This window comes from Microplitis demolitor, chromosome 9, assembly GCF_026212275.2.
Source record: "Microplitis demolitor isolate Queensland-Clemson2020A chromosome 9, iyMicDemo2.1a, whole genome shotgun sequence".
Classification (NCBI taxonomy): Eukaryota; Metazoa; Arthropoda; class Insecta; order Hymenoptera; family Braconidae; genus Microplitis; species Microplitis demolitor.
The window spans coordinates 16,200,072-16,227,704 of record NC_068553.1 but is presented as its reverse complement, the minus strand read 5'-3'; the positions used below and the strand labels follow the sequence as shown (position 1 = coordinate 16,227,704).

At 26.4% G+C, this 27,633-nt stretch overlaps 5 protein-coding genes across 7 annotated transcripts; 4 read left to right on the top strand and 1 right to left on the bottom strand.

The window, feature by feature from the left end:
• Positions 1-92: 92 nt before the first annotated feature.
• Positions 93-10,813, top strand: LOC103573639 (ATP-binding cassette sub-family G member 1). Of its 2 annotated transcripts, none has more exons than XM_053742085.1 (12): positions 93-319; positions 598-822; positions 4,629-4,746; positions 6,014-6,203; positions 6,717-6,862; positions 7,415-7,653; positions 7,839-8,050; positions 8,125-8,293; positions 8,922-9,022; positions 9,377-9,532; positions 9,644-9,884; positions 10,538-10,813. In XM_053742085.1, exons 2-12 carry the CDS (start codon positions 696-698, stop codon positions 10,705-10,707), a joined length of 1,869 nt encoding a protein of 622 aa, XP_053598060.1. In that variant the 5' UTR covers positions 93-319; positions 598-695; the 3' UTR covers positions 10,708-10,813. The 2 variants fall into 2 exon arrangements, with proteins under 2 accessions (XP_053598060.1, XP_008551029.1); XM_008552807.3 differs by having other exon boundaries at positions 593-822.
• Positions 10,814-11,722: 909 nt separating this feature from the next.
• Positions 11,723-14,528, top strand: LOC103573638 (ribonuclease Oy). Of its 2 annotated transcripts, none has more exons than XM_008552804.3 (3): positions 11,723-11,864; positions 11,915-12,485; positions 14,183-14,528. In XM_008552804.3, the coding sequence occupies exons 1-3, from the start codon at positions 11,809-11,811 to the stop codon at positions 14,339-14,341; spliced, it is 786 nt and encodes a 261-aa protein (XP_008551026.1). In that variant the 5' UTR covers positions 11,723-11,808; the 3' UTR covers positions 14,342-14,528. The 2 variants fall into 2 exon arrangements, with proteins under 2 accessions (XP_008551026.1, XP_008551028.1); XM_008552806.3 differs by having other exon boundaries at positions 11,725-11,864; positions 11,936-12,485.
• A 251-nt stretch (positions 14,529-14,779) lies between these two features.
• On the top strand, positions 14,780-16,648 carry LOC103573651 (ribonuclease Oy-like). The gene is made up of 3 exons (XM_014444707.2): positions 14,780-14,855; positions 15,674-16,232; positions 16,297-16,648. The coding sequence occupies exons 1-3, from the start codon at positions 14,794-14,796 to the stop codon at positions 16,453-16,455; spliced, it is 780 nt and encodes a 259-aa protein (XP_014300193.2). The 5' UTR covers positions 14,780-14,793; the 3' UTR covers positions 16,456-16,648.
• Positions 16,649-19,892: 3,244 nt separating this feature from the next.
• On the top strand, positions 19,893-23,130 carry LOC103573637 (ribonuclease Oy). Its single transcript, XM_008552803.2, has 3 exons — positions 19,893-20,074; positions 21,219-21,768; positions 22,705-23,130. The coding sequence occupies exons 1-3, from the start codon at positions 20,022-20,024 to the stop codon at positions 22,867-22,869; spliced, it is 768 nt and encodes a 255-aa protein (XP_008551025.1). The 5' UTR covers positions 19,893-20,021; the 3' UTR covers positions 22,870-23,130.
• Positions 23,131-24,364: 1,234 nt separating this feature from the next.
• LOC103573636 (UBX domain-containing protein 1) lies at positions 24,365-27,430 on the bottom strand. The gene is made up of 6 exons (XM_008552802.2): positions 27,229-27,430; positions 27,065-27,118; positions 26,841-26,999; positions 26,516-26,767; positions 25,129-25,550; positions 24,365-25,033 (listed from the first exon to the last, which is right to left on the bottom strand). Exons 1-6 carry the CDS (start codon positions 27,291-27,293, stop codon positions 24,987-24,989), a joined length of 999 nt encoding a protein of 332 aa, XP_008551024.1. The 5' UTR covers positions 27,294-27,430; the 3' UTR covers positions 24,365-24,986.
• Positions 27,431-27,633: the final 203 nt, after the last annotated feature.

Here is a 27,633-nt window from a genome sequence, read left to right as displayed (position 1 = left end):
CCGACTGCGCAGTGACTACAATTCTAAACCGCAGGCTTAGCCGAACGGGCGCGTAGGGAGTGTATAACAATTCGCGGTCTCAGTCTACTCCAACAGTTCGCGCCGCTTACAGTTTACTCCTCCACATATATAATAACAATAATAATAAAAAATATTAACACTACACAATAAACTCGTGCATTGTCATCGGGTCGTCGGCACAATTTATCGCTCGCAATTTAATTTTATTACCGTGGTCTGTTTTTTTTTTTTTTTTTTTTTTTTTCAATCACTCGATATTTTATTTAAATTAATCTTATTTTTAATGTGACAAATTAAGGTAAATTATTTTTATTAAATTTTTTTTTTCTAATTAAATTATTAATTAATTAAAAAAAAAATTAATTACTTAATTCGTTTGAAAAAAAAAATGAAAAATAAGTGACATATAATTAAATATACAAACGTGATATTTAAAATATTTTTTACAATTAAGCCTTGATATTAACGATGAAAAAAAAAAAATTAATATAAGTAATATCGATCTGTAATTAATTGTAAAAAAAGTTGTGGTAAATATTACATATTTATGGAGTAATTTTTTTTTTTTAAGGAAAGAAGACTATGCGAGATTGCGGATTATGAGGTGCAATTAATGAGGAAGGAGAATAATAAAATTGTAAATAAATTAACGAGCACGGAAGTTTAAGATTGCAATGGATGAAACATCTAAAGGTCTGGAGGCTAATGTATGTATCGTACCTTTTGGACACGCGACTAGGATGCCTCCGGTCGATATCGAGTTCTGCGATCTTACGTATTCAGTACCTACGGGTAGAAAAGGTCAGTGGCTTACTCAACACCTCTTTTTTTTATTTTTATTAAAAAATTTGTTTAGTAACTTCTTTTTTTTTTTATAAATTCCTGTAGAAGATTCGGTAGTTGACCCGCGATAATTTAAATAAATATCTTATTAATTTTTTTGGATTAACTGGCAGTTAATTTACTGGAGGAAAAATTTCTATTTTTAAAGTTGAGGTCAAAAATTGACAGATTGATACTAAAATTTTTTTTTTTTTGGTGAAAAAAAATAAAGAAACTTGATTATTTTGATTTTTTCGAGAAATTTATTGGCCTAATGATTTTTGAATTTTTATCAAAGTTATAAATTACAAAAAAAAAATATTTGGAAAAATGGCACCTGTAGTTTTTTTATTTTTCTACATGTGCATTTTTTTAGTTTTTTTTTTTTTTTGTCTAATTTGTTAAAAAAAAAAATCCGAAAGTTATTGTCTGTTAAATTCAAGATCACGATGTTGTGATACTGAAATTAGCAGACAAATTTTGGATTTTTGTCAAAATTATAAATTTTAAAAAATTGCACTTATGGTTTTTTCATTTTTCTACATGTGCAATTTTTTAGTTTTTTTTTTTTGTCTGATTTTTTGAAAAAAAAAAATCCGAAAGTCATTAATTATCTGTTGATTTATGATTTTGGTTAGCAGGCAATTTGAAATTTTTGAATTTTCTTTTCACCAATTAAATTACAAATAAAAGAAAAAATTGAAAAATGCACATGTAGAAAATTAAAAAATCTACAGGTGTAATTTTTTTAAAATATTTTTTTTTTATAATTTATCGGTTTGAAGAAAATCCAAAAATTATTAGACATCAGCTAATTTTCGAATCAAGTAAATTTTTTTTTTTTTGATTGGCACCTGGTAATTATTTTATTTTGAAAATTTTTTTTTTGGTTTTAATCGAATGATAATTTTGAAAAATTTTTTAGGATCAATTAAAAAAAAATTTACCAATTACTGACGAAGTAATTATTTAATTTTTTTTAAGATTTGGTATTCGGAGTTTTAAAAATTTTAAATATTTAAATAGAAATAAAAATTTTTGAATAGTGTTTTATTAAAATTGAGCGAATAAAAAATTGATAATTAATATATATTACATAATGACCTTGAATATTGATGCAACACGTGTATGAAAGATTTAAAATTCAAATTATTCGTCTAAATGGAAATAAATTGTGTTCCAATAAATAAAAAATATATATATAAGTATCTAAACTAAGGTATATTTTTAATAAAAAAATTATTTTAAATAATAATTCAATAATAATATAAGTCAACGTAATATTTATTAATCACCGCAATCAATCATTTAAGATTTGTTATGCTAATAAAATATATAAAAATTCATAACTTTAATTATTCAAGTCCTAGCACTTTAACATATATATAAATATATATTTTAATTAAATCTATGATAGGTAAGATGATACTTTCAGTAACTGGTTACATATATTTATATTTATGTACATAAATATATATGAGTTCACTTCAATAAATCATTATTTCTTATATATATATAATTATTTTTATCTGTTATATATTTTTTTTTAATTTTGTAAAAATTTTTTCGCGCAATTTTCAAAATTTTTTTATGTTTTAATCTCGAGTAGATTCTAAAAATACTGTGGGTTTAAAAAGTGATATATTTATATTTATATATACATATATGTGGATGTATGAGTACCCAGGAAAAATGACACGATTTTTTAAACGAAACGAAAATCAATTTTTGTTAAAAATTTTTAAATTATAGTTTGTAAAAAGGGGCAGGTTGGTCAGCTTAAAAAATGCGGGAAATTTTAAATTTTCCGTAAGAAATAAATTGTTTTTTTTATTTAAAATTTAAAATTGACTTTGTCCAAACTGATTAACTTGCCTCACTTTAAAAAAAAAAAAATATTACTAGTCATAACAAGAAAAAAAAATTTCTTATCTTACAAATGATGTCTTACTTTACCCCAGTGTCTCACTTTTCTCTGGGTTTATATATATGTGGAATATAAATATAATACTTGTCATATCGTTAGCGACCACATTTCATCAATTTGTACCATTGATTACTTATTTTTGTAGCATTTCCTCGATCAAATTTCTAAATAATCAAAATTGAATTTTAAAAACCGATAATTCAAAATTAAAAAAAAAATCTTCAATAATTTGCATCACTTTTTTATACCCAATTTTTTTTAATGACTAGACAGTCAATTTCTGTCTATAAACATGGAACTAATAAACAAATTTTAACTACATATTATTTTAAAATTATTTAAATAAAAGTTCAAAGTAACCCGACTGGTTTCTTGTCATAAAAATGTCACTATTATATTTTTTATTGTTTTCAATCGGTCAATAACTTTTTATAATCTTGCTTTTCGTATAATTATCACAATAAAGTTCGAAAGTGCGCAAAAAAATTGTATATCGAAAAATGGAAATTTTCAATTAGAAAAATTGAGAATTTTTTTGTTTATTTCTTAAATTTTTTTTTTTTACAGAAACGTCTAACTTTTTTATGTCAAAAAAAAACATTAGAGCTGTTCAGATAAACTTATATATATTTACATAAACATATAAATATATAGTTTTTTTTTATTTTTATTTTACTGATTTTTTTTAAGTCCAAAATTATTTTTGCAATAAATTTACATGCATTCCAGTTACCAAATGTCATTTTGATTTATTTGTTATTTTTGCTATTATTAATAAAAAAAAAAAAATATATATATATACATATATATATTACGTCAATAGAATTTAAACTTTTGACCTAGCTTCCGTGTACCCTTATCTTCTTTACTTTTAAAATTATATATCAACAGATTATATATACATATATATATATATATATATATATATATATATATATATATATATATATATATATATATATATATACTAATTTCTTTATTTTCATTCTTAATGAATGGAATGTATATGCAAATTTATACCAAAAATATATGAAACTGAATTAGCAAGGTCAGTAAAAATAAAAAAAAAAAACGGAACCTTGAATTTGGAAGTTTTTAAACTCTTTCATGTTTTTAAAAATTACTGTCGATCTAAATTGATTGACGTCTGTTTTTATTTATTTCTTGAATTTTATTTATTAGTATGTGCATGAGTACATTTAAGTAAAGACACGTACAGAAAACGTGGGTGTCTCAGGGGACCGGAATTGCAATGGAAAATAACATGTCAAGGATGTGATAAGAATATAAATAAATATTTATGTCAAATGCTTTTCATTCTTTCACTTTCATTGTTAGTAATAATAAATAATGATATCGGTATCGAATGATAAAAAAAATATTGTTAACTTTTGCGGATAGTTCATTATTAAATATAAAAAAATATATATATTAGGTGATCAAAATTTGAATTTTTGTAACTGGTCTCAGTTCAAAATTTTTTAAAATTTATTATTTTAAATTTGTATCGATTTAAAAAATTTTAATTTTATTTAAAATTTCAAATTTTTACTAAAATTAAAAATGGCGCCATTTTCAAATATTTGAATTTTGAAATTTTTCATGGACTTTAAAATTTAAAAAAATTAAATTTTTTTTTTTAATGACTTGTCTGAGGTCTAATTATAACATTTACTAAAATATCACTCGTAAAAAAAATTTAAAATAAAAAAAAATGTATTTTTGAAAACTGGAACTAAGATAGCAAATATTTTATAAAATATATGAGATATTTATTTATAAGATACTTCTTTTAAATAAAAAATTGAAGTGTAAAAAAGTTGGTTACAAATAAATGAATAAAAATAATAATTTTTAGGTAAAAAATTAATTTTACGAGGAGTCAGTGGTCAATTTCGGTCGGGTGAGCTCACAGCAATTCTCGGGCCATCAGGAGCTGGGAAATCAACGCTCTTAAATGTCCTCGCCGGTTATAAGTAAGTAAATAAATTATGTCCTCCATAAAAATGTCAGAAAAAAGGCAACGAACCATCTAATCATGAATAATAGCCACCAATATCCACCTTTACACTAAGTAACCATTAATTCAAGAGATTAAATCAATATCATTAGCATTAACAACGTAAATATGTGTCTACAATATTTTATCAACGTTTTTTTTCATTACAATTGTCTAACGATCAAGAGTGACAAGCATCTTGCACTCAAGTGCCACTAGTAAGTGTAAAAAAATATTACATGAAAAAGTAAACTACTAATGATCCTCAATACTAAAAGCAATTTCACCCTTGACCTCAATCAATGACGTCAGCAATACTTATTAATTAAACAGTGCGAACTCATTCGTTTATTCACAAGTTATATGTCTCACTTTTTTTATATTTAACTATAATATAATTTTTTTATATTTATTATCTTAATTTTATTTCTGCCAATTAAATACCTATTAATATTATTATTTTATATAATAATACAGTCGACTACCCTAATAAGTCTCTCCCCTTAATCGGCAGGTACTGAGTCCAAACAGCACCACTTAACCACTTTTTTGAGTTTCGTAGCAGACATCCCGTTATAAGCCTCCGTTAAAATTATATAAATTATAAACTAACAATAGCAACAAAATATCTAAATTAATTATGAAAATTTACTATCGATCTTTCGCGGATAATAATTTCATAAATATTAAGTTAAATATTATTTAATGGTGAAAATTGTAATGATTAATTACAATTAAAGCTTCTGTTACAATTTAAAAGTTTTATTGAGCATTATGTTGATCAATAACAATTATTATTATTATTACTTTCATTAATACCCTTGTCATTATTATTTTTTACATTACAATTATTATTTGTGTAAAAAGATAAGTATTTATTTTAGAGCTATAAGCACTAGAAAAATCGGGACACTGGCGCATGTGACAAAACGTAAATATGACGTTTAAAATTATATAAAATAAACACAGGCTTATAACGAGTAGTCGAGAACAAAACTAAACGCGCGGGAAGACTGAAATTTAAAAAAAAATTTACCCTGTCCTAGACCAGGCTTATAACGGGTAGTCGACTGTATTATTATGTCCTATATATTTATTTCAATATCAAGGTTACATTATTAATAAGTATTTAATTTAAAAAAATAAATAAATAAATAAGTAAAATATGAATAATTTATAATGATTATGATTATAAGTATTGTTGTTGAGACTTAGTTATTTTTAATGATATATTCGTTTTTAAGATGTCTAGAAATCGGAGGACTTATTACGATCAACGGTCAACCACGCGAGTTACGCGAATTCAAGAAGATGTCCTGTTACATTATGCAAGAAGACCTTATACAGCCAAAGTTAACAGTCATTGAATCCATGCACTTTGCTGCTGATCTTAAACTTGCTAATAATGTTACTGAATGCACGAGAAACTCTATTGTAAGCTTATTTTTATTATTTTGTTATTTAATTACTCTTGCATTAGATTAATTAAGTTTAAATAATTAATCTAGTTTCTATACATTTACTTTCACTTTTTAAGTGAAATTTATTTAATTGTTCTTGACTTTCGTTAACACGCATTAATTATATATATACATATACTGTAAAAAAATCGGGAGTGAATCCAGAGTAAATATGAATTCTATTTTAATCCAAATCTACTTCGTCACTTCCGGTTAAAGTTAAATAAAAATTAAATAAATAAAAAATTTTTCACTCCGCGTTTACTGCGGATTCACTGTGCATTTACTTAACGTTCACTTCGAAAATTTTTTACAGTAAGATAAAAGACCTAGTACCTGATTAGGGAACTAGTATTCAATCATTTCATGTATTTGAATATTTATATTTACTAAATTTTACTAAATATTTAGAAATACATGAAGTAATCGGGTACTGGGTCTCTTACCTCAAGTTATTTTTTTTTTAACTAAAAATTAAATTTTTCAGGTAGAAGAAATATTAGAAACATTAAGACTGAACAATGCTAAAAACACAATCTCTGAAAAATTATCTGGCGGTGAAAGAAAAAGATTATCTATTGCATTGGAACTCATTAATAATCCACCGGTTATTTTTTTAGATGAACCCACTACGTAAATATTATTTTTAATTTAATTAAAGATTGTCTAGAAGCCAAGATAATTTTCACTTAAAAAAAAGCTCTTAATAGGGTCCAAGTACCAGATGTGGCCACTGCTCCATTTTTTGTTTAATACTTCATTTTAATTAATGAAAAAGTATTTTTAAAAAATGACACTTTAATAATAAAGTGTCATTTTTTAAAAAGTACCTTCGAATAAATTTAAAAAATGAACTATGTCATTGCGTATTTTACAAATTATTTTATTTAAAATTTCTAAGTCTCAAAAATTGGCCAAAAATGGCACTTGTGACCTATTTATTTATTTTTCTTTATAATTTGTGGCTAAAAATTGACTCAGACTCTAAGTTGAGTCAAAATTTTTGAACAAATTTTTTTTCCCGGGTCATTGCACTTAATTTCACACAGTAACGTCTGATTCTTATGGAAGTTACAGAGGGTTAATAAAAAAAAAATGAGCATGAATAGTTGAAAACTTAGCTTAAAGACAATTTAATGAAATTTCTAATTAAACTAGCAATTAAAATTAATTATTTTTTCGTAGAGGTTTAGATGAAATGTCATCAATGCAGTGTATAGATTTATTACAGAGGGTCGCACAAGGAGGAAGAACAGTAGTTTGTTCAATTCATACTCCCAGTGCAAGTATTTTTTCAAAATTTCATCACGTTTACGTCGTCGCTGACGGACAATGTGTTTATAGAGGATCCGTCGACGACCTTGTTCCTTATTTTGAGGACGTAGGAATTGAATGTCCTAAACATTACAATCCTGCTGACTTCGGTACGTAATTTTTTTCCCAGGTCAAAAAAATAACGACAGAATTTTTGATTTTATTAATTTGATTTTGGCGCTTTCTTTTGAATTTTAAAAATCGCGCCAAAATCAAATTATTTTTAGACCCGAGTTTTGTTGAAATTTTTTTTATCAAAAATTTTCAGTTATTGAAGTATTTTTTTGTTTTTTAGTAATTGAAGTGTCCAGTGGGGAATATGGCGAGGGGTTTGTAGATAAAATGGTAAAAACAGTAGAAAAAAAATTTCCACTGCAACCGATAGAAAAAAAAAAAAATCCATATAATAATTATGAATTTTTAAAACAAAAGAAAATGAAAGCCTCATGGAAATTGCAGTTCATTACGTTATTTAAGCGTATGATGCTACAGCATTATCGTGATCGTGTAAGTTTATGATTTTTTAGAATTTTTTAAAATTAATCAATAAAATAAATGTTAATATTTTTTTTTTATAACAGAACTATATGTATTTAAAAATATCACTACATATATTTCTGGGATTAGTAATCGGTGGGCTATTTCTTGGTACCGGAAATGATGGTTCCAAGACACTGTTTAATTTCGGTTTTTGTCTAGCCTGCCTTATCGTATTACTGTATGTTCCAATGTTACCGATATTATTACACTGTAAGTTTATATTATTTATCCACGGAGAAATTATTCTTGTTTGAAATGCTATGGTGTCATCCCTGATAGCCAAGTTGGCGAGAAACTGACGAGAAACTTGCAGCCGCAACTGGACACCAAGTTGACCGCCAACAGTTGGCACCTCCAATAGTTGATAGACATTTTCTGAGAAAGTTGGTGGCAAAAGTTGCTTCCAAAAATTGGCAATCATAAGTTGACGGTATGTTTCTCTTCCATTTCCTCAGAAACTTGCATTCCAGTTGCGGCTCCATACTGGTGCCAACTTTCTGAGAAAGTTGGCGGTAACTTGTAGCCAACAGTTGCAAAAGCTAAAGTTATCGAAAACTTGTCGTCAAGTTGGTCGGAAACTAATGAATGACCAACTTTTTCACGATCAACTCGTGTTATCAGGGATAGTAGTGTCGGATGTCGGCCACCTGTCGAAAATTTAAATAAACGAATCCAAAAATTACTGTAACCATTGTAAATTTTACTGAGATCATACTAATTTCTGCATGTGTTTATTTCAATTTCCAACAGATGGCCAACATGATCTGGCACTGCAACGCCATATAATATTTAAAAATTTTTAAAATACTAACTCTTAACTTGATTACATTTTTTTCAGACCCTACACAAGTACAATTAGTCAAACGCGAGCATTTTAACAGATGGTACAATCTCAGCCCCTATTTTAGTGCCTTGACAATGGCGACAATTCCTGCACAGGTTCGTCTATGGTAATCAATTAATAAAATCCATAAGTTATAACATAACCCATAAAAAATTATACGACTGTACAACTACTGAGATTTCAATCGGAGTTTTTAACCAGGGTAAATTCTGTTACCGATTTATCGCTCAACCCTATCCCAATTTTCGTTCAATTTATTTTCCCGCATGAATAAACCGGAAATATTTCCAGGCAAAATAACCACTGGGTAAAATTGCCTGGTAATTTTACCCACAGTTGTACAGTCATGGTAATTTTATCCATTTTTTGATGACGTCAATGACTAAATACTTGCATACAAACTTACGGGACTATATTTTCATATATTTAAATATATATTATTGTTTCAGCTGATATTAAGCTCAATATATCTATCAATGGTTTATCTAATATCAGGACAACCATTAGAACTTTATAGACTCGCAATGTTCTTCAGCACGTGTTTTGTATGTGCGTTTATCGCTGAAAGTATGGGATTTGCGATAGCCAGCACACTCAGCATTGTGGTATAAATAATACTTAATTAACTAATTATCATTATTATTTATGATAATTACTATGATAATAAACAAGAGTTAATATAAGAACGTAGCTAATTAATTTGTGGTAATTGACAGAATGGAATGTTTGTCGGACCAGCGATAACGGTCCCGCTGATGCTGGTTGCAGTTCAAGGATTAGGAAGTCCCGATCCTCTACCAATTTATCGTACACTTGTTATGTATTCAAGTTACATAAGATATGGTCTTGAAGCTCTTATAATTTCAACTTATGGATACAATCGCGAGAAATTACCGTGTCCTCGGGAGGAAGATTATTGTCATTATCGTGTGCCGCGTGAATTACTACGAGCTATGGGTAAAATTTAATTACTAAATAGTATCTTATACATCATGTGGAATCGGTACTATACTCGATTTTGCTAGATGTATACAAGCTTATGTAATTAATGCACGAAGAAAAACGCCGTATTGTCTAAAGTCAGCGTCCGCAGTCAGAGTTATGAAAATAATTAACTTAATTATTATTAAAAAAAATTAATACTTCCGGAAATTGAATACTTTGTTTAGTACTATTCAGTTAAAAAAACTTAACTCAATAAAAAAAAGTAATCTTTGGTGTTATGTCGCATCAATTAATAGAGATATGTAAGGTTACAAAATTCAGCTGACGTTGCCTTGATCTGCACATGCGCGTGCAGATTAATTAAATGCGCATGTGCAGTCTAGAGATTTTGGTCGTGTTAATAAACCAGCTAAATTCAAAGTGACGTCATAAGAGAGAAAAGTGATAGATAATTGGCTTGTATTATTAACTGGGGATAAACCCCGTCCATTTCACTAAAATTCAGTGGTTTAATATAAAAATTAGTGTTTTAATATATATTACACCACTCTTTTGACCAATCAGAAAGGACTGTATTTTAATATAAAATTTTTCGAGGCTGACTTTAGCCAGTTAGCGGCGTATTCTTCGGCATGAGTTACATAGATGTTTTTTTATGTTTTTAGGAATGGAAAATTGTGTTTTTTGGGTTGACTTTGCAGCACTTGTTGGAATTTTAATTTTATTTAAAACGATTGCGTTTTATTTATTAAGACAGCGATTGCGGCCTAATAAAACATTTCGTGCCTTACATCTCTTTGGAAGACTTATTAAAAATCGTTTAAGTATTGAATAAATATATGAAAATATTATTATTTTATAATGTAGTGATAAATATGTTGATAAATATTTTTTTTTTAAAGTTAATGTAAATTATATTGAATTATTATGGACTGATTTATTGGAAATAGAATAGATGAAAATAGATTCATTAATTAAATATTTTTCAATAAAAAAATGTATTATAAAAAATAATTTTTAGTAATTTATTTTAATTTTTAAGGTGTATTTTGAAAATAAAAAAATTATACAATATTTAATGCCAGGGCAATGAAAAATGATTTTTAGTAAAATGCCAATCAGTACTTTTTTGTAGAAAATTTAAAGAGCTACAAAAAAGTATTGATACATTTTTTACGTCAGCCACACGATTAATGAGTTATTAATAGTTTAATGTCAATTGACATTTGCGATATGAATAATTTTTTCATTTTAACTAATTGGTTTTATTTTGTAAACTATTAAATTTAGAAAAAAAGTTAATCAGTACTTTTTTGTAGAGAATTTAAAGAGCTACAAAAAAGTATTGATACATTTTTTACGACAGCCGCACGGTTAATGAGTTAGCAATAAATTAATGACACACAAATTATAAGAACAAAATCAATCATTTTTTCAAATTTTTATTTAAAAAAAAATGAAAAATAATTTTGGCATAAAAAATAGCATTGAAATTTGAAAAATATATGTGTAAATAAAAAATGATTTTTGTTCTTAATCCAATTGATTAAAAAATAAATATTCCCATTAACGCCTCACTGATAAATAATAAAAATATTTTGAAATAATTAATTAATGTCAGAGTTAAAATTAAGAAAAATATTCAATAACAACACCACTAATTTATGCAATAATTTAAGATAAAAAACTAAACTAGACCATTAATTCCGATAAATTATCAATTAACGCTCAGAAAACTCCAAAAAACATCATTAACCTAAAAAGAATGAAAAAATTTCAATCAATGCCCAAATCTCGTTTATCTGTTCTAAATTATCATCAATTTTCTGCTATATAAGCCCTCATAGTTTAAAAAACCTCATTAGTATAACCACAAAATAGAACCGATCGATTAATCAGTTTTTTTGAATTAATTATATTGGAGGTTAACTTAAAAATGAAAGTATTACTAAGTGTTTTTTTGCTGGCATTAATTCTGTTCGTTGCCGGAGGGTATGTACTAATTTTTAAAAAAAATTACAAAATTACAATTTAAATAATAGAATTATTATTATTTGCCATAGACAATCAGATGAATTAAACCCTAGACCATTGCCAAAAATTCTTCCACTAAGAAGTAAAATCGACGTTATTGTTTTGAACCAACGGTGGTTGGATACCGCGTGCTTTGAATGGAAGGCAAGTTATAGAAATAACACATGCTCGGTGCCAAAAGATAAACAATGGAGTCTATTGGGATTAATGCCGCAAATAAATGGCACTAAAGGCCCTCATTTTTGTAATCGTTCACTATTATTCGATCCCGAAGCAATAGATTCGATTAAAAATGATCTTGAAGCCAAATGGAAAACCGTGGACGATCAGAATAATGCTGGTAAAATATGGCAAGCAAGTTGGGAAAAATATGGCACTTGCGGTGTCACAGTTGACCAGATAAAAGATCAATTTAAATATTTCAATAAATCAATTGAATTGTATGACAAATATAACATGAAGCGTATTTTGAATGAGGTCAATATTACCCCAGGAAATAATTATACCGCTCAAGGACTTTTGAATGCTGTGGAAAGCGGTTTGGGTAAACGGGCTAGAATTTTGTGCTCTCGTGACCGAGTAAGTTTTAATTTTTTATGGTTAATACCATTTGATTAATGGGTCAATTTAAATACTTGTAAATTTTTAAATAAATATGGGGATATTTGTTTTGACATGAACTATTACTAAATTGTCTTTACTATTCTTGATATTTGAGAAACATATGAATTTAGTAGTAGTTAATGTAAAAACATGACTGAGCACTGTTTTGGATGTTAATGAGAACTACGAGATCTAAGAAACTATTCCTGTCACTAAATAGTATGTTCTTGCATTCTACATAGCAATTGTTAACAAAAAGTGTGCTGAGGTTTGTTTACTCTTGAACTATGAACGAGGACTATTTTAACCTTTAAACGGTAACCCTGGTCTGACAGACTGCTGATCGAATTTAAAATCAATAAAATTTTGTTTGACATCCTTATGTTAAAATATTAGTTATGTGGAGTTTCAATATAAATATGGTTTATAATATCATTGAATCATGTCTTTTTCATGAAAATAGTTATATTCATGTAATAGATATAATTCGTTTGTCAAAAGTAAAGAAACCGAGTTTTCTAATACTCTCTAAACGTGAATAAGTGAAAATAAGTGAATATTCATTAATTCAGAGTGCAAATTAAACCAGTAATTCCAAAAAGTAGTTTCTCGAGGCTTTGAATCACCCTGGAAACACCCTGGGAGTGGAAATACGGTGGATCCACGGCGGTTACACGGTGGGGTTTTTATCATGTTATTACCATGATTCCACGTAATCACGGTGAGTACACCGTGTAATCATCATGGAAACACCGTGTATACAGGGTGATAAAATGGCACAAACCCACCCTGTAACCACCATGATTCCACTGTGTTTCCACTCCCAGGGTGTTTCCAGGGTGATTCAAAACCGCGAGGGGTACGATTGGGACTGGATTAGTGGATATTCACTTATTTCACTAATGCATATTTAGAGAGTAGCAAAATTGCGCATATTTTTAGGGTTACCGTTTAAAAGTTGACATTAACCAGTCATATCGCGTTACAGATGTCATAAGGGCGTACCAAAAATTTTTTTTTCATTTCTGCCCGTTTCAGGCATAACTACGTCGATTCCTGGAAAAAATTTTTTTATACGCTCTTATGCCTTTTCAAGGGTGTTTTTCTCGGGATATGCCCTTATGGCATCAGCACTGGTTACTGTTTGAAAAGTAATAGTACATGTGAAGCAATGACTTACTTCTGTTCTAATATGAATCAGTCATATTAAAATAAATTTTTCCCTATATTTTTTGTCGATTACTGCGTAAAACAGTAACCAGTAATATTTATTTTTTTCCGTCTGCATTATTTAAAGTTTAGAAATTTGATTAATATCAGATTTATATAAAAATGAATAATAGTACATTACACACCATGGGAGAAATATTTTACTTTCCGTCCTAGGTGTATAATATACTATTATAGAAAATTTAATTTTTTATTTGTCATATCTTTGATAATAGATAAGCTATAATTTTAAATTAAGTCTTGATTTTAAAACTAATCTTGCAAAAAAAAATTAATTTTTCGAACTGTTAATTTAAAAACTGCCGTTCAATTAACGAAAAATATAAATAATTGACGTCAATATTAATTATTAATTATCAGTAATTAATTAATTGTAATATAGATTTAAGATTTACCAATTTAATTTTGTAATGTAGTAAAAATCGATCCTTTTTTTTTTTCAGAAAAACAAAAAACATTATATATATTCGATCTACACATGTTTCGATACATCATTCAATTTAATTAATTGTGACGGAATAAGTCATTATTTAACAAATTGTCCCCTCAAGAAGCCAATTACGTATCCAAACTTTGACGAAAATTTTGTTAATAAAATATAAAAATTAATATACAAAAAGAAGAAAAGTTACGGAAAGTAAAATGAAGTGCAAAAAAAAGAGATAAAAGTGCGCAATAAATATAAAATATAAAACTTTGTAAAAGACAATTTCATACAAATGAAACCTATTATTAATATTAATATAATTATTATACATATATAAACAATAAAATCATCAAATATAAATATTGTTTACTTTTGAAATTTTTCTCATGACCTCAACAACTTAATTCGAGGTTTCTATTGTTATGACAGTAATAGAAAAAATTAAAGGCGGATACTTTATATTTATTTACAGACTAAATTAACTGCTCTTAGTTCATTCACAGCTCCGTACTTCCATATTTATAATTTAATCTTCCAAAAAAAAATATATAAAAAAAATTTGTATACTTATTCTTTAGTTCGTACTCATTTTTCGAAACGATCAAACGACTTAATTTTTAATAAATAATGGAGTATAATATATTTATTTTTATTCTATTTTCAATAATTTTAGTATCAAGTGTCAATGGGTATGTCATAAATATATATATATATATATATATATATATATATATATATATATATATATATATTTTTAAGTTTAAATATTAAAATTTTAAATAATCCGAATACTTACGAATAATTCGTATAAGTTCAAACTATTCGGACACCTTTAATGTATATATTAGAGTGGTCATTAAAAATTAAATTTTCTCAGGCGTCCATAAAAAGTCTCCTTTTAGTGAAAAAATACATGGGGAATTTGGTTTTTTTCTTTTTAATAAAAAGGACACGTGACTTAGGACGATCAAAGTTCATTTTTCGATACAATTGCGGTTTTTTCCAAATATCTCATGAAATATGCGGATTAACGAAAAAAGTCATAGGAACAATTTTGTAGGAAATTAAATTCTTGACAAAAAAGGTCATATTCATTTTTTTTATAAAATGTATATTTATGAAGATATTTTAAAAAAACTTTTTTAGATCTGGAGTTGAGCATTATAAGAATAAGATCGAAAAAAGTTTTTTTAAAATATCTTCATAAATATACATTTTATAAAAAAAATGAATATGACCTTTTTTGTCAAGAATTTAATTTCCTATAAAATTGTTCTCATGACTTTTTTCGTTAATCCGCATATTTCATGAGATATTTAAAAAAAACCGCCATTGTATCGAAAAATGAACTTTGATCTGAGGCACGTGTTCGTTTTACTTAAAAAAAAAAAAACCAAATTCCCCACATATTTTTTCATTTAAAAGAAGCTTTTTATGCGCCTGAGAAAATTTAATTTTTAACGACCACCCTAAAATATATATATAAATTTGAATTTGAATTTTATAGAAAAAAAGGTAGAAGAGCAAATCCATGCAAGCGTAAAAATGTATCGAATGCCATTAGACCAAATAAATTTGACTCACTAATGTTAAGTGTATCATGGCCACCGGTAGTATGCATTGTAGCACAAAAAATGAATCCAAAATCAGGATGCAATATACGGGATGATAAACAATGGACAATACACGGCCTATGGCCTTCTTCATATACAGATTGGTCTCCTTCATTTTGTAACTGTTCAATAAAATATAATTCTACTGAATTAGCACCAATGAAAATTGATCTAATGACCAAATGGAGAAATGTAATGAACAATTCAGAACCAGAATCATTTTGGGACTACGAGTGGTCTAAACATGGGACTTGTGGCATCACAATTGATAAATTGAATTCTCAATATAAATATTTTAAAAAAACACTTGAACTTTATGACAAATATAATATGACTAAAATACTTGACCAAGCAAATATACATCCGGGAAATAATTATACGCACAAATATATTGTGGAGGCTGTTGCTAAAAAAATAGGGAAAAAAATTAAAATCAACTGTCACGCTGATCTTGTAAGTTTATTTAAATTAATTATTTAATTTTTTTTATTTTATTTAAAAATATACTTTTTTTTAGCCGTATTATTTTTTATCGCAAGTGTCCATATGTTTTGATAAATCATTCAATCTGACTGATTGCATTCAAAATGACCTCTATCCACTTAGTTGTCCAGAGATTTTGGATTTAGAGAATAAAATTGAATATCTCGATTTCAAGGAAATTTATTCTTTGTAAATTCAAATAAATTATTTATTTAAAAAAAAAAAAAGCAAGAGGCTTATGCCGGGTAGTCGACTGTAGTTGAATTTAAATATCAATAAAATGTTTATTGATTATAAAATTACGGTAAAAATGTAATAAGATCTATAAAAGTACTTAGTATAATATTAATTATAAAACAATATCAATTTAAAACTGATATACGATCTATATGATGAGATATTTGATACCAAATACTTTTTATCAGTTATATAGTATGTATTTAATGATATAATTAATTACTAACTGTTTATAATCTTTAAATAAAATATTTAAAAATTTAAATAATCAGTTTTTTTTTTTGCAGTATAGACTTATTAAAAACTTTTTATACTTGATGTAATTTTGATAATTGATTTTATATTAAATATGAGCCATTAATAGGCGTGTAAAAATAAAATGAAATTTATTAGATTGGCAATAAAATGTTATCACAGAAAATCAGTTGAAGTTTAATGTTCTGTTAAGTAATAAAAAAATAATCAATAAGTAAAATTTTTTAGATCTTTGTTTAGTTGTCGGTTGGATTTCTTTTGGCAAAAGAAAAATTTTTATAGAGATATGAAATATTTTGTGATATTTTATTTACTGTCAATTTTTTTGTTTTCTACTGGAAAGTATGTAATTAATTTATAATTAATCGTCAGTTCATCAGTTAAAATTTTATTTTTTACGGTCATATATTTATTTAATAGTCAAATTAATAAAATCCTTAAAGGTCACACGGAGCCCAAAAAATTCCCAGACAATTTTAAACTTCTTTTCTCTACCTAATTTTGAAAATTTGAAACTCAAAATATCTCAGTAACTATCAAGTTTTTCGAAAAAGTATAAGATACATTTTTTGTAGGAAATTTAAAGCTCTACAAAAAAGGTTTTTTATAACTTTTCCAATAACTCAATATTTACAAAGATATTGACAAAAAACTAGTCACACTTTTTTTAATCTTTTAAAATTTCGCGGGAAAAATTTGAACTTTATTTTCTTAAATAAATATATTTTTCAAAAAATTCAAACTTTTAGTTGATTGTATATCAGAGTGCAATTATTCTCAAATAATTTTCCTCAAAATTTACTTCAAAATTTCAAAATTCACCAAAGTTACATATATTTTTATAGAAAATTTTGGAAATTTTAAACTCAAAATATCTCAGTAACTATCACGTTTTTCGAAAAAGTATAAGATACATTTTTTGTAGGAAATTTAACGCTCTACAAAAAAGGTATCTTACAATTTTTTCAATAACTCAATATTTACAGAGATATTGACAAAAAACTAATCACACTTTTATTTTTTATAAATTTGACGTTTCTGCAATAAAATTTTGAACTTTATTTTCTCAAATAAATAAATTTTTTGAAAATTAAAAATTTTTAATCGTTCATATATCAAAGTACATTAATTTTCAAATAATTTACCTCAAAATTTAATTAAAAATATCAAAATTTACCAAAGTTACATATATTTTTATAGAAACGTCACTTTTTCTTTTGTTTTTTCAATAAAAAAAAATTATTTTCTAAATATATATATATATATATATATATATATATATATATATATAAAAGAGTAAATAAAAATGCAGACCCCAAGTGCGCATTGAATCAAATTTAAAAAAAAAATTACATGGATTCAAACTGTCGAGCCATAGGACTCTTTTTCAAAATTTCAAACTCCATTGAATTTCGCGCGTAATTATACAAATAAATAAAAAAAGAACTAATATTTACTATTACTTGACCTGACAGCGCACAAGATGGTAAGCAAAAGCCAATAACTAAACCAAAAGTATCGAACAAAGTCGACTTATTAATTTTATCACAACACTGGCCGCCAACCGCTTGTTTCATATGGAAAAAAAAATCAAACATAAGTGATTGCTCTTTACCTGATGATCAAGAATGGTCGATCCACGGTCTGTGGCCAGTGGCCAAACACAGCAAAGGCCCTACATTCTGTAACAAGACTCTGGAATTTGATTCCGACAAATTATCCCCCATACAAACGGAGCTAAAGACCAAGTGGACCAACGTTTACTCCGGATCAAAACCTGATTCTCTTTGGCAACACGAGTGGAACAAACACGGAACATGCGGTATCGGGATTCATGAAATAAACGATGAATTTAAATATTTTAAAAAATCACTCGAGTTAGCAGATGCGTACAATATCACGAGTTTGCTTTCAAAAACTCGAATTACTCCCGGAAAAAAATATAATGTACAGGCGTTTTTTAATATCATCAATAAAAAACTGGGAAAGAATGTTTCGATTACTTGTGCTTACAATATAGTAAGTAAATTAATTTATTTTATTCATTTAGGGGAGGGGCAAAATGGGACCGCTAAAAAAATAATGGATTTTTGCGCATTTTAATACGATGAAGTTTCTTTTGAATTCTATTTGAAAGAATCGAAAAAAATTTCCAGTTGTCATAAAAAAAAAAATGTTCCCAAAGTGGGCAAAATGAACCCCCTAAAAAAATTAATGACAAGTAACCTACAGTCAGTATACAGACTAGAAGGATTTTTTGGAGAAAAAAATTTTTTATATTGACCCAGGTTCCGGATTATAATTTCATTACTAATTTTTTCTGTGTAACGAAAAAGAGGCATATATTTTTTGTTACCAAAAATACATCGGGTCCACGGAACAATTTTGGCAAAATTTTTTTTTATTAAAAATTTTGAAAAAACTGAGATACTTAAAATTTTACAAAAGTTATAACATGAAAAAATGAGTATGAATGTAACAGACACCAGAAAAATTTTAAATTATAAATAAATACAGTAAATAATAAAAAAAAAATATTTATAAAAAATGCAGTTATTAATTTCAAAATTTTAAAAAATTCCATAAGGTCCATTTTGCCCACCCGTTTTCGATCGCCCTTCCTCTCTCTCTCTCTCTCTATATATATATATATATATATATATATATATATATATATATATATATTTTTTTTTTTTTTTTTTTAATCGAAAAAACAATTAAAAAAATTAAATTTTTTTTTTTTTCAGAAAACTCAAGAATTTTATTTATCAGAAGTGAAAATATGTTTTAATAGAAAATTTAAATTAATAAATTGTAATGATATATTTAATTACCCAACAAATTGCCCGCGTAAAAAACCGATTGTTTATTTAATGAATAAAAAAAAAGAATAAAAAATTTATAAATATTTTTTTTTATTCTTAAAAAATTTTTTGAGCTTCGAAATTAAATGTAAAGAATTAAAACAGAGTTAAGAATTGACGTGGAAAGTAAACAGAACAGTTTAGTTTTACCAGGTGAGATTCAGGTAAAAAAGTTAAGAATACAAAATTCCATCTCTACAAATAAAAGTTAAGTGTCTTGTGGAGTAGGGAGTTATTGCACTTATTGTACTTATTGTACACGTGAATGCGAGGCCGTTATAGTTAACAAATAGAAGTAGAGGGGATTGTACTCCATTACAAGTTTATCCTGATGCTGGTTACTTCAAAGCATTTGGATCTAAGCTATTGTGCATCTAGTTTTTTTTTTTTAAATAAATAAATTATGAAAATTATATTTGTTTTTATTTTTTTGAGTATTTTATTAATTACTGATGGGTATGTAATTTTTTTTTATTTCATGGCTTAGCCATTTCTTATAGAAATAAATTTTTTTTTTATTTTAAAAATATCTTGGGGTATTTTTAGTTTTTTTATGGTCGGAACAAGGGAACTGATTGTCATTAAAAAAAAAATATTGTTTGTAAATAATTATAATAAAATTTTTACTGAGGGATTTATAATTTTTACAATTGAATTTAAAAAAAAAAAAAATTGATTTCTGATTTTAAAAAAAAAATGTATTACTAATCTACAGACTTTAATTAATTGATTAAAAAATTGTTAATTAATTTTTTATTATTATTTAATCTGTAGTTTATTTATAAAAAAAAAAAATTATTTTTACTGTTGAGTCAGACATAAAATAAAAACTAAACATTTTTTTAATCACTTGCAATTTTTATAAAGAAAAATTTTTTCTTTGAATTTTGATATGAAAATTACTTTCCATTAAAAAAAAAAAAAATAATTAGTAATTATTAATTTAAACAAATTTAAGCTGAAATTTCGAATTTTTAAAATTGATTTTTTTTTTATGTATAATTTTAAAAATTGATTTTTATTTAAATTTTAAAATTTCTGATTTTTAAAAATTTATTATTATTCTGTTAATTTTTTAATTAATTGATTAAAAAAATTTTAACTGATTTTTTATTGATATTTAATCTATAGTTTATTTATAAAAAAAAAAATTATTTTTACTGTTGAGTCAGACATAAAATAAAAACTAAACATTTTTTAATCACTTGTAATTTTTATAAAGAAAAATTTTTTCTGTGAATTTTGATATGAAAATTACTTTCCATTAAAAAAAAAAAAAATTAGTAATTATTAATTTGAACAAATTTAAGCTGAATTTTCGAATTTTTAAAATTTATTTTTTTTTTTTTTATGTATAATTTTTAAAATTGTTTTTTATTTAAATTTTTCAATTTCTGATTTTTAAAAATTTATTATTATTCTGTTAATTTTTTAATTAATTGATGAAAAAAAAATTTAATTGATTTTTTATCGATATTTAATCTATAGTTTATTTATAAAAAAAAAATCTACCGTTGAGTCAGAGATAAAAAATAAAAATTTTTATAAATAAAATTTTTTTTTTTAATTTTAATTTAAAGAAAAATAAAATAAATTTTAGACGAATTTTGAGGCGAAAAATTAAACCAAGATTACAAAAACTCATTGGATCGAATGACTTTGATCTATTAATATTCACTCAGCACTGGCCTGAGACTGTTTGTTACACATGGAAAGAAAATTCAATGAATCATACATGCAATTTGCCACGTGACGAAGAGTGGACGATTCACGGAATATGGCCAACGCAGTTCCACAAAGAGGGTCCAGCGTATTGTAACCCGTCAATGCATTTTGATTTTCAACAATTGGCGCCAATTCAAAAGGATCTTGAAACCAAATGGATTGACGTTGAAAATGGAACTCAACCCTACTCGTTCTGGAGACACGAGTGGGAAAAACACGGCACTTGTGCTGTAGTGATTCCCGAAATTAATAATGAAATTAAATATTTTAAAAAAGGTCTCGAGTTGTTGGATCAATATGACATGAAACATGTCCTGGCTAAAGCAAATATTTTCCCAGGACAAGAGTATTTAGTAAAAGATATTTTGAATGGAGTCGCTAAAGTTTTGGGCAAACATTGCCAAGTTGAATGCGTTACTAATTCTGTAAGTTTATTTCTTCGGGTATGCGAATCGATTTAAATCGAATTATTGAATAATTTGATAAAATCAAATAGTCAGAAAATTTTCAAATTATTCGTGAGTTTAGATTTTGGAGTAATCAAAAATAATTTTTTTGGAAATTCGTCTCTTGGGGTGGTTGTTAAAAATTAAATTTTCGTAGACTCCCCATAAAAAGCTTTTTTTAAATGAAAAAATATGTGGGGAATTTGTTTTTTTTTTTTTTAAGTAAAAAGAACACGTGCCTCAGATCAAAGTTCATTTTTCGATACAATGGCGGTTTTTTTCAAATATCTCATGAAATATGCAGATTAACGAAAAAAGTCATAGGAACAATTTTATAGGAAATTAAATTCTTGACAAAAAAGGTCATATTCATTTTTTTTATAAAATGTATATTTATGAAGATATTTTAAAAAAAACTTTTTTAGATCTTGAGTTGAGCATTATAAGAATAAGATCTGAAAAAGTTTTTTTAAAATATCTTCATAAATATACATTTTATAAAAAAAATGAATATGACCTTTTTTGTCAAGAATTTAATTTCCTACAAAATTGTTCCTATGACTTTTTCCTTTAATCTGCATATTTCATGAGATATTTAAAAAAAACCGCCATTGTATCGAAATGTTCTCTTTTACTTAAAAAGAAAAAATTACCCACGTATTTTTTTCATTAAAAAAAAAGCTTTTAATGAAGCGTCTGAGACCACCTTAGTGTCTCTGCTCTATTTACCTCGGACAGAAATTTGAATTGTTATAAAAAATATTAAAATTTCAAGCGGTTCAAAAGAAAATTTTAAAACTATTCAAAAATTGTCGAATAATTCGAAAGCATGAATAATTTTGGAGTTTAAACAATTCGCATACCTTAATTATTTATCTACTTGTTAAATAATAATTTTGTTCATTACTTTTTCAGAAAACCAAAGAGAGCTATTTATTTGAAATACGGATTTGTATGGATAAACAATTTAATCTTGTTGATTGTGATAATATTGCCCATTATCCAACAAATTGTGCTCGGAAAAAGAAAGTTATTTATCCGGGAGCAGTGCCAACTTTGTATAGTGCCATAATGGTTTAGTTATTAATTTAATAGCAGAATTTTCCATAATTATTTATAATTTAAATGAACTCTTAAAAATCCCGTGGAATTCACGAGACCCTAGACAATTTTAAACTCAAAATATCTCAGGAACTATTGAGTTTTTTGAAAAATTGAAAGATACCTTTTTTGTAGAGAATTTGAAGCTCTACAATAAAGGTATCTTACATTTTTTCGAAAAACTCGATATTTTCAGAGATATTTATAAAAAACCGATAACTTTTCAATTTTCAAATTTCTGAGCTAAAATTTTGATCTTTTTTTTTTAAATAATTAAATTTTTTTTGAAATTTCAAATTTTTTATCAATTCTATGTCAAAGTAAATTTATTTTCAAATAATTTGCAACAAAATTTAGTTCAAAAATTAAAAATAGAACAAAGTCACATATTTTTATACAAAAAGAAATTTTCTATTTTTTTATAGTCATTTTTTATTTTTTTTAAATTTGAATTTATGATAAAAATGAGATTAAATTTTTGGAAAAAAGTTTGAATATTGAGCATTAAGGGATAAAATTTTACTAAATTAATTCGCTCAATAAATATCTGGGATATATATCATAATTAGGAAAATTATGAATTTTAAAGAAATCGACGGCTGGTATTTTTTATTAAAATGAATTAAAAATATGAATTTTATATTTTTTAAAAGTCCATATTTATGAATTTATACAATTTAACGGACTATCGACTGATTAAATCTTATCTCAATCGAGCCCCAGTTATTTCAATTGCAAACATGGATTAATAACTTTCATTACTTTTCGACTTATTTTTGTATGATAAAGTTTTCAAGTGTAAAAATTATGTCACAACTACTTGACATTAATTTTGAATGTCCATCATATGAAATCACTTTTTGATAAAACAAAAAAAAAATCATCATAAAAAATTATGACTTTGAATTGGATTGTGATGGGATAAAAAAATTTGTATTCACATGAATAAGGATCAGGAATTCAAAAATTTTTTTTTTGAAATTTTTTTTTACTTAATTTAACAAATAGATTTTTAAGTCCATTAAATTTCACGTAAAATGAAATCCAATTAAAGTCAACGTCCTCAAAAAATCTCAAAAAAATTTCATAGTTACTTTTCAATTTTTGAGACTTTTTTTAAAAAAATCGTAAAATAAAATTTCAAGCCTGAGATTATAAAGAAAATTTTTGAATACAGTCGACTATCCGTTATGAGCCTGGTCTAGAACAGGGTAAATTTTTTTTAAAATTTCAGTCTTCCCGCGCGTTTAATTTTGTTCTCGACTACTCGTTATAAGCCTGTGTTTATTTTATATCATTTTAAACGTCATATTTACGTTTTGTCACATGCGCCAGTGTCCCGATTTTTCTAGTGCTTATAGCGCTAAAATAAATACTTATCTTTTTACACAAATAATAATTGTAATGTAAAAAATAATAATGACAAGGGTATTAATGAAAGTAATAATAATAATAATTGTTATTGATCAACATAATGCTCAATAAAACTTTTAAATTGTAACAAAAGCTTTAATTGTAATTAATCATTACAATTATCACCAATAAATAATATTTAACTTAATATTTATAAAATTATTATCCGCGAAAGATCGATAGTAAATTTTCATAATTAATTTATATATTTTGTTGCTATTGTTAGTTTATAATTTATGTAATTTTAACGGAGGCTTATAACGGGATGTCTGCTACGAAACTCAAAAAAGTGGTTAAGTGGTGCTGTTTGGACTCAGTACCTGCCGATTAAGGAGAGAGATTTATGGGCAGGCTTATGGCGGGTAGTTGACTGGAGTATATCAATAAAAAAAATAAATAAAATAAATATATGCCATCTTTGGATTTATTAATTTGAATGTTAATCCATTTAAAATCATCATAGAAAATTACTATGACTTAAATATTATGTATAAATGTCACTGGCGCACTTATTTATAATAAACCATGCAGTTTTATATTTAAACGTCACTAAAAAAAATTTGTTTAAAAAGTAATTACTTACAAAACTGCAACTCCCCAACATAATCATTATTATTTTCATTATCATTATTATTATAATTATTATTAAAATTATCGTATCGTAATTATAAAAAAAATAATTATCACTCGACTTTCTTCTGAACAATTACGACAGCTGATGGTACAAGACCTGAAAAAAAATAAATGGACTTTAGTACTAAAATCTAGACTAATAAATTATTTTTTAATCTCAATTACGTCAGCGGAAGATAAATAATAAATTACCAAGAACGTCTAGTGGTGCGTCATAGTCGTCACCGGAGAAAATTTTCCTTGGAAAGCTGGTCAATAAATTGAATGGACCTGGGGGATCTGTTCGGTTTATTTCGATGTAGAGTCGGACGGCGGACAGCTGCTCCTTGGCTCCGAAGGTTTGGGTGAGCGTATCACCGTTGGTCAGTCGGATTTGCAGTCTAGTTTCGGTGTATTCGCGTTTAGGAGCTGCGGGTGCCGGAGCTGGAGCTGCTACAGGAACTGGAGCCGGAGCAGGAGCAGGAACTAGATTTCCAAAATCAGCGGCTGCTTTTGCGCGACGAGCCGCTTTGTCAGCTTCTATTTTTTCTCTTATCGCTTGACGGGCGAGTCTGTCCTCTTCTTTTTCACGTTTACGCTGTTCTATTAATTTTTTCATTTCCAACTCTTCCATTCTATTTTAAATAAATTATCATTATTATTAATTAATTATTTGATATTTTTCTCAACTCAAATTTTTTATAAAACTAAAAACTAATCATTTTTTTTAAATATTTTTAAATTAAACTGAGTCATTTTTGAGTAACGACAAAAAAAAAATTTTAAACTTCCCGCTAAAAAAATTTTAAATTTTCATAAAAGAAAGGAAGTTATTAATTTTGGTTTGAGTTTTCATCAGATCTCGAGGTTTTGAAGTCCTAGGAAATTATTCTGATTATTTTCAGGTGGACGTTCGCGCGCGTATGTGCATGTGGGTTTGTAAGTAAAATTTTTTTGTCCGAGTTTGAATTTCGCGGTAATCGAAAGACTTCAGTATGATTTAGAACTGATTAGATTTTGAAGTCGATTAGTTAAGTAGTTTACAAGTTATACGAAAAATAAAAATTACTAAATATTTTTAAATTTCCCGCCATGGAAATTTCCAAAAAAAGAGAAGTTATTAATTTCAGTCCGATTTTCAAAAATCGAGTTTTCATCAGATCTTGAAGTTTTGAAGTCCTAGGAAATTATTCTATTTTGAAACGGACGTCCGCCCGCGCGCGTGTGTGTGTAAAGTAGTTTACAAGTTATACTCAAAATAAAAATCAAAAAAACATTTTTTTTTTAAGTTTTTGTTACATAGCTCATAAATCACTCGACTGATTTGTTTCTGATTTTGATAAAATTTAAATTTCTTCTTCCAAAAATATCGTCGGACAAAAAATTACTTTTTTTCAACAAATTATATATATTTTTTGACCTCAAAAAATTACCAAAAATATTTTGAGTTTCAAAACAGCGGAAAATTTTGGAGTTGGTCCACAGAGTCAACTATTTTTTCGATTTTTTTTCAAAAAAATATTTAATATTTAAGCGATCAAATTTACTAAAATTTACTAAATTAAATGTAAATACATAAAAAAAAAAAAAATTAAAATACTTTTTCCTCGCTTCAGCCATTTCTTTTCCCGACTTAATTCTCATCTTTTCTTTAACAACCATCTCTTGTTTTTCCATTTCCTCCCTTTCTTTTCGCTTCTGTCGCATTTTTTCCTCCAGTTGCCTCAACTTTTCTTTCTTTTCCTCTTCAGTAAGCGGTTTTTTTTCTTCAAGACTCTCCGAGAAACTGTCATGACCAGACTTTGTCGCGTGATATTCAACTTCTAGTGAGGATTTGAATAATTTCCCACATCTGTAGCCAATAAATATCAATAAAAATCTGACTGTCAAAAAAAAATTCATCTCAATATCAAAAAAATATTTACACGTCGCATTTAAGTGATTTCGCTTCCTGGTTTTCAGTGGCGGGTTCAGTCTTAGAATTACTTTGTGCTCCCGACGAAGATGCTTCTGGTGTTGGCTGACTATTGTCAGCTGGATTTGTTCCCGTTTCAGAAATTTCATCTTCGGGGTTCGAAAATAACCTTTGGAAAAAATTTTTTTTATTATCGTTATTAAACAAAAAAAAAAAAATAAATAAATAAATTACCAGTCCATAGCAGGTTGGACTCCAACGTTTCCGGTAGCATTGAGAGCTTTCTCGCTAAAAAAAAACAACAAATGAATTTTTGTTTTCAATTGGAATCAAATGAATATGAGGTTATAATTTGAATATATTTATAATTGATGTTATTTAGGGTTAAATGAACTTACGAGCGAGATTTGGAGAATCCCATGTCTACGAGCATCGATACAAATGATAAATTATCTGCTGACATTATTGTTATATTTATTTAAATTATTTATATTTGAATATTTAAAAATTTGTTATTAATTTATAAATCTATATCTGATCTAGACTAAAACGTGGAGATTAGAAGAGCTTTTTTAAAAATTAACTGTCATTGTGTTGTGTAGATGTTAAATTACTCGGTAATGATGCCATCTTTGTAAGCGATTATCGATAGTTGAGATATTTAAAAAAGGCGCGTAATTTGAATTCGCGGGTAAAGTTTTTGGTCCAGAATCCCGGAAGATCGAATGGTCTTAAGTAAAACCAAATATTTTAGGGTCTTTTATTAAAATTATGAAATTATCAAGTACCGGAAGTGACGTAAT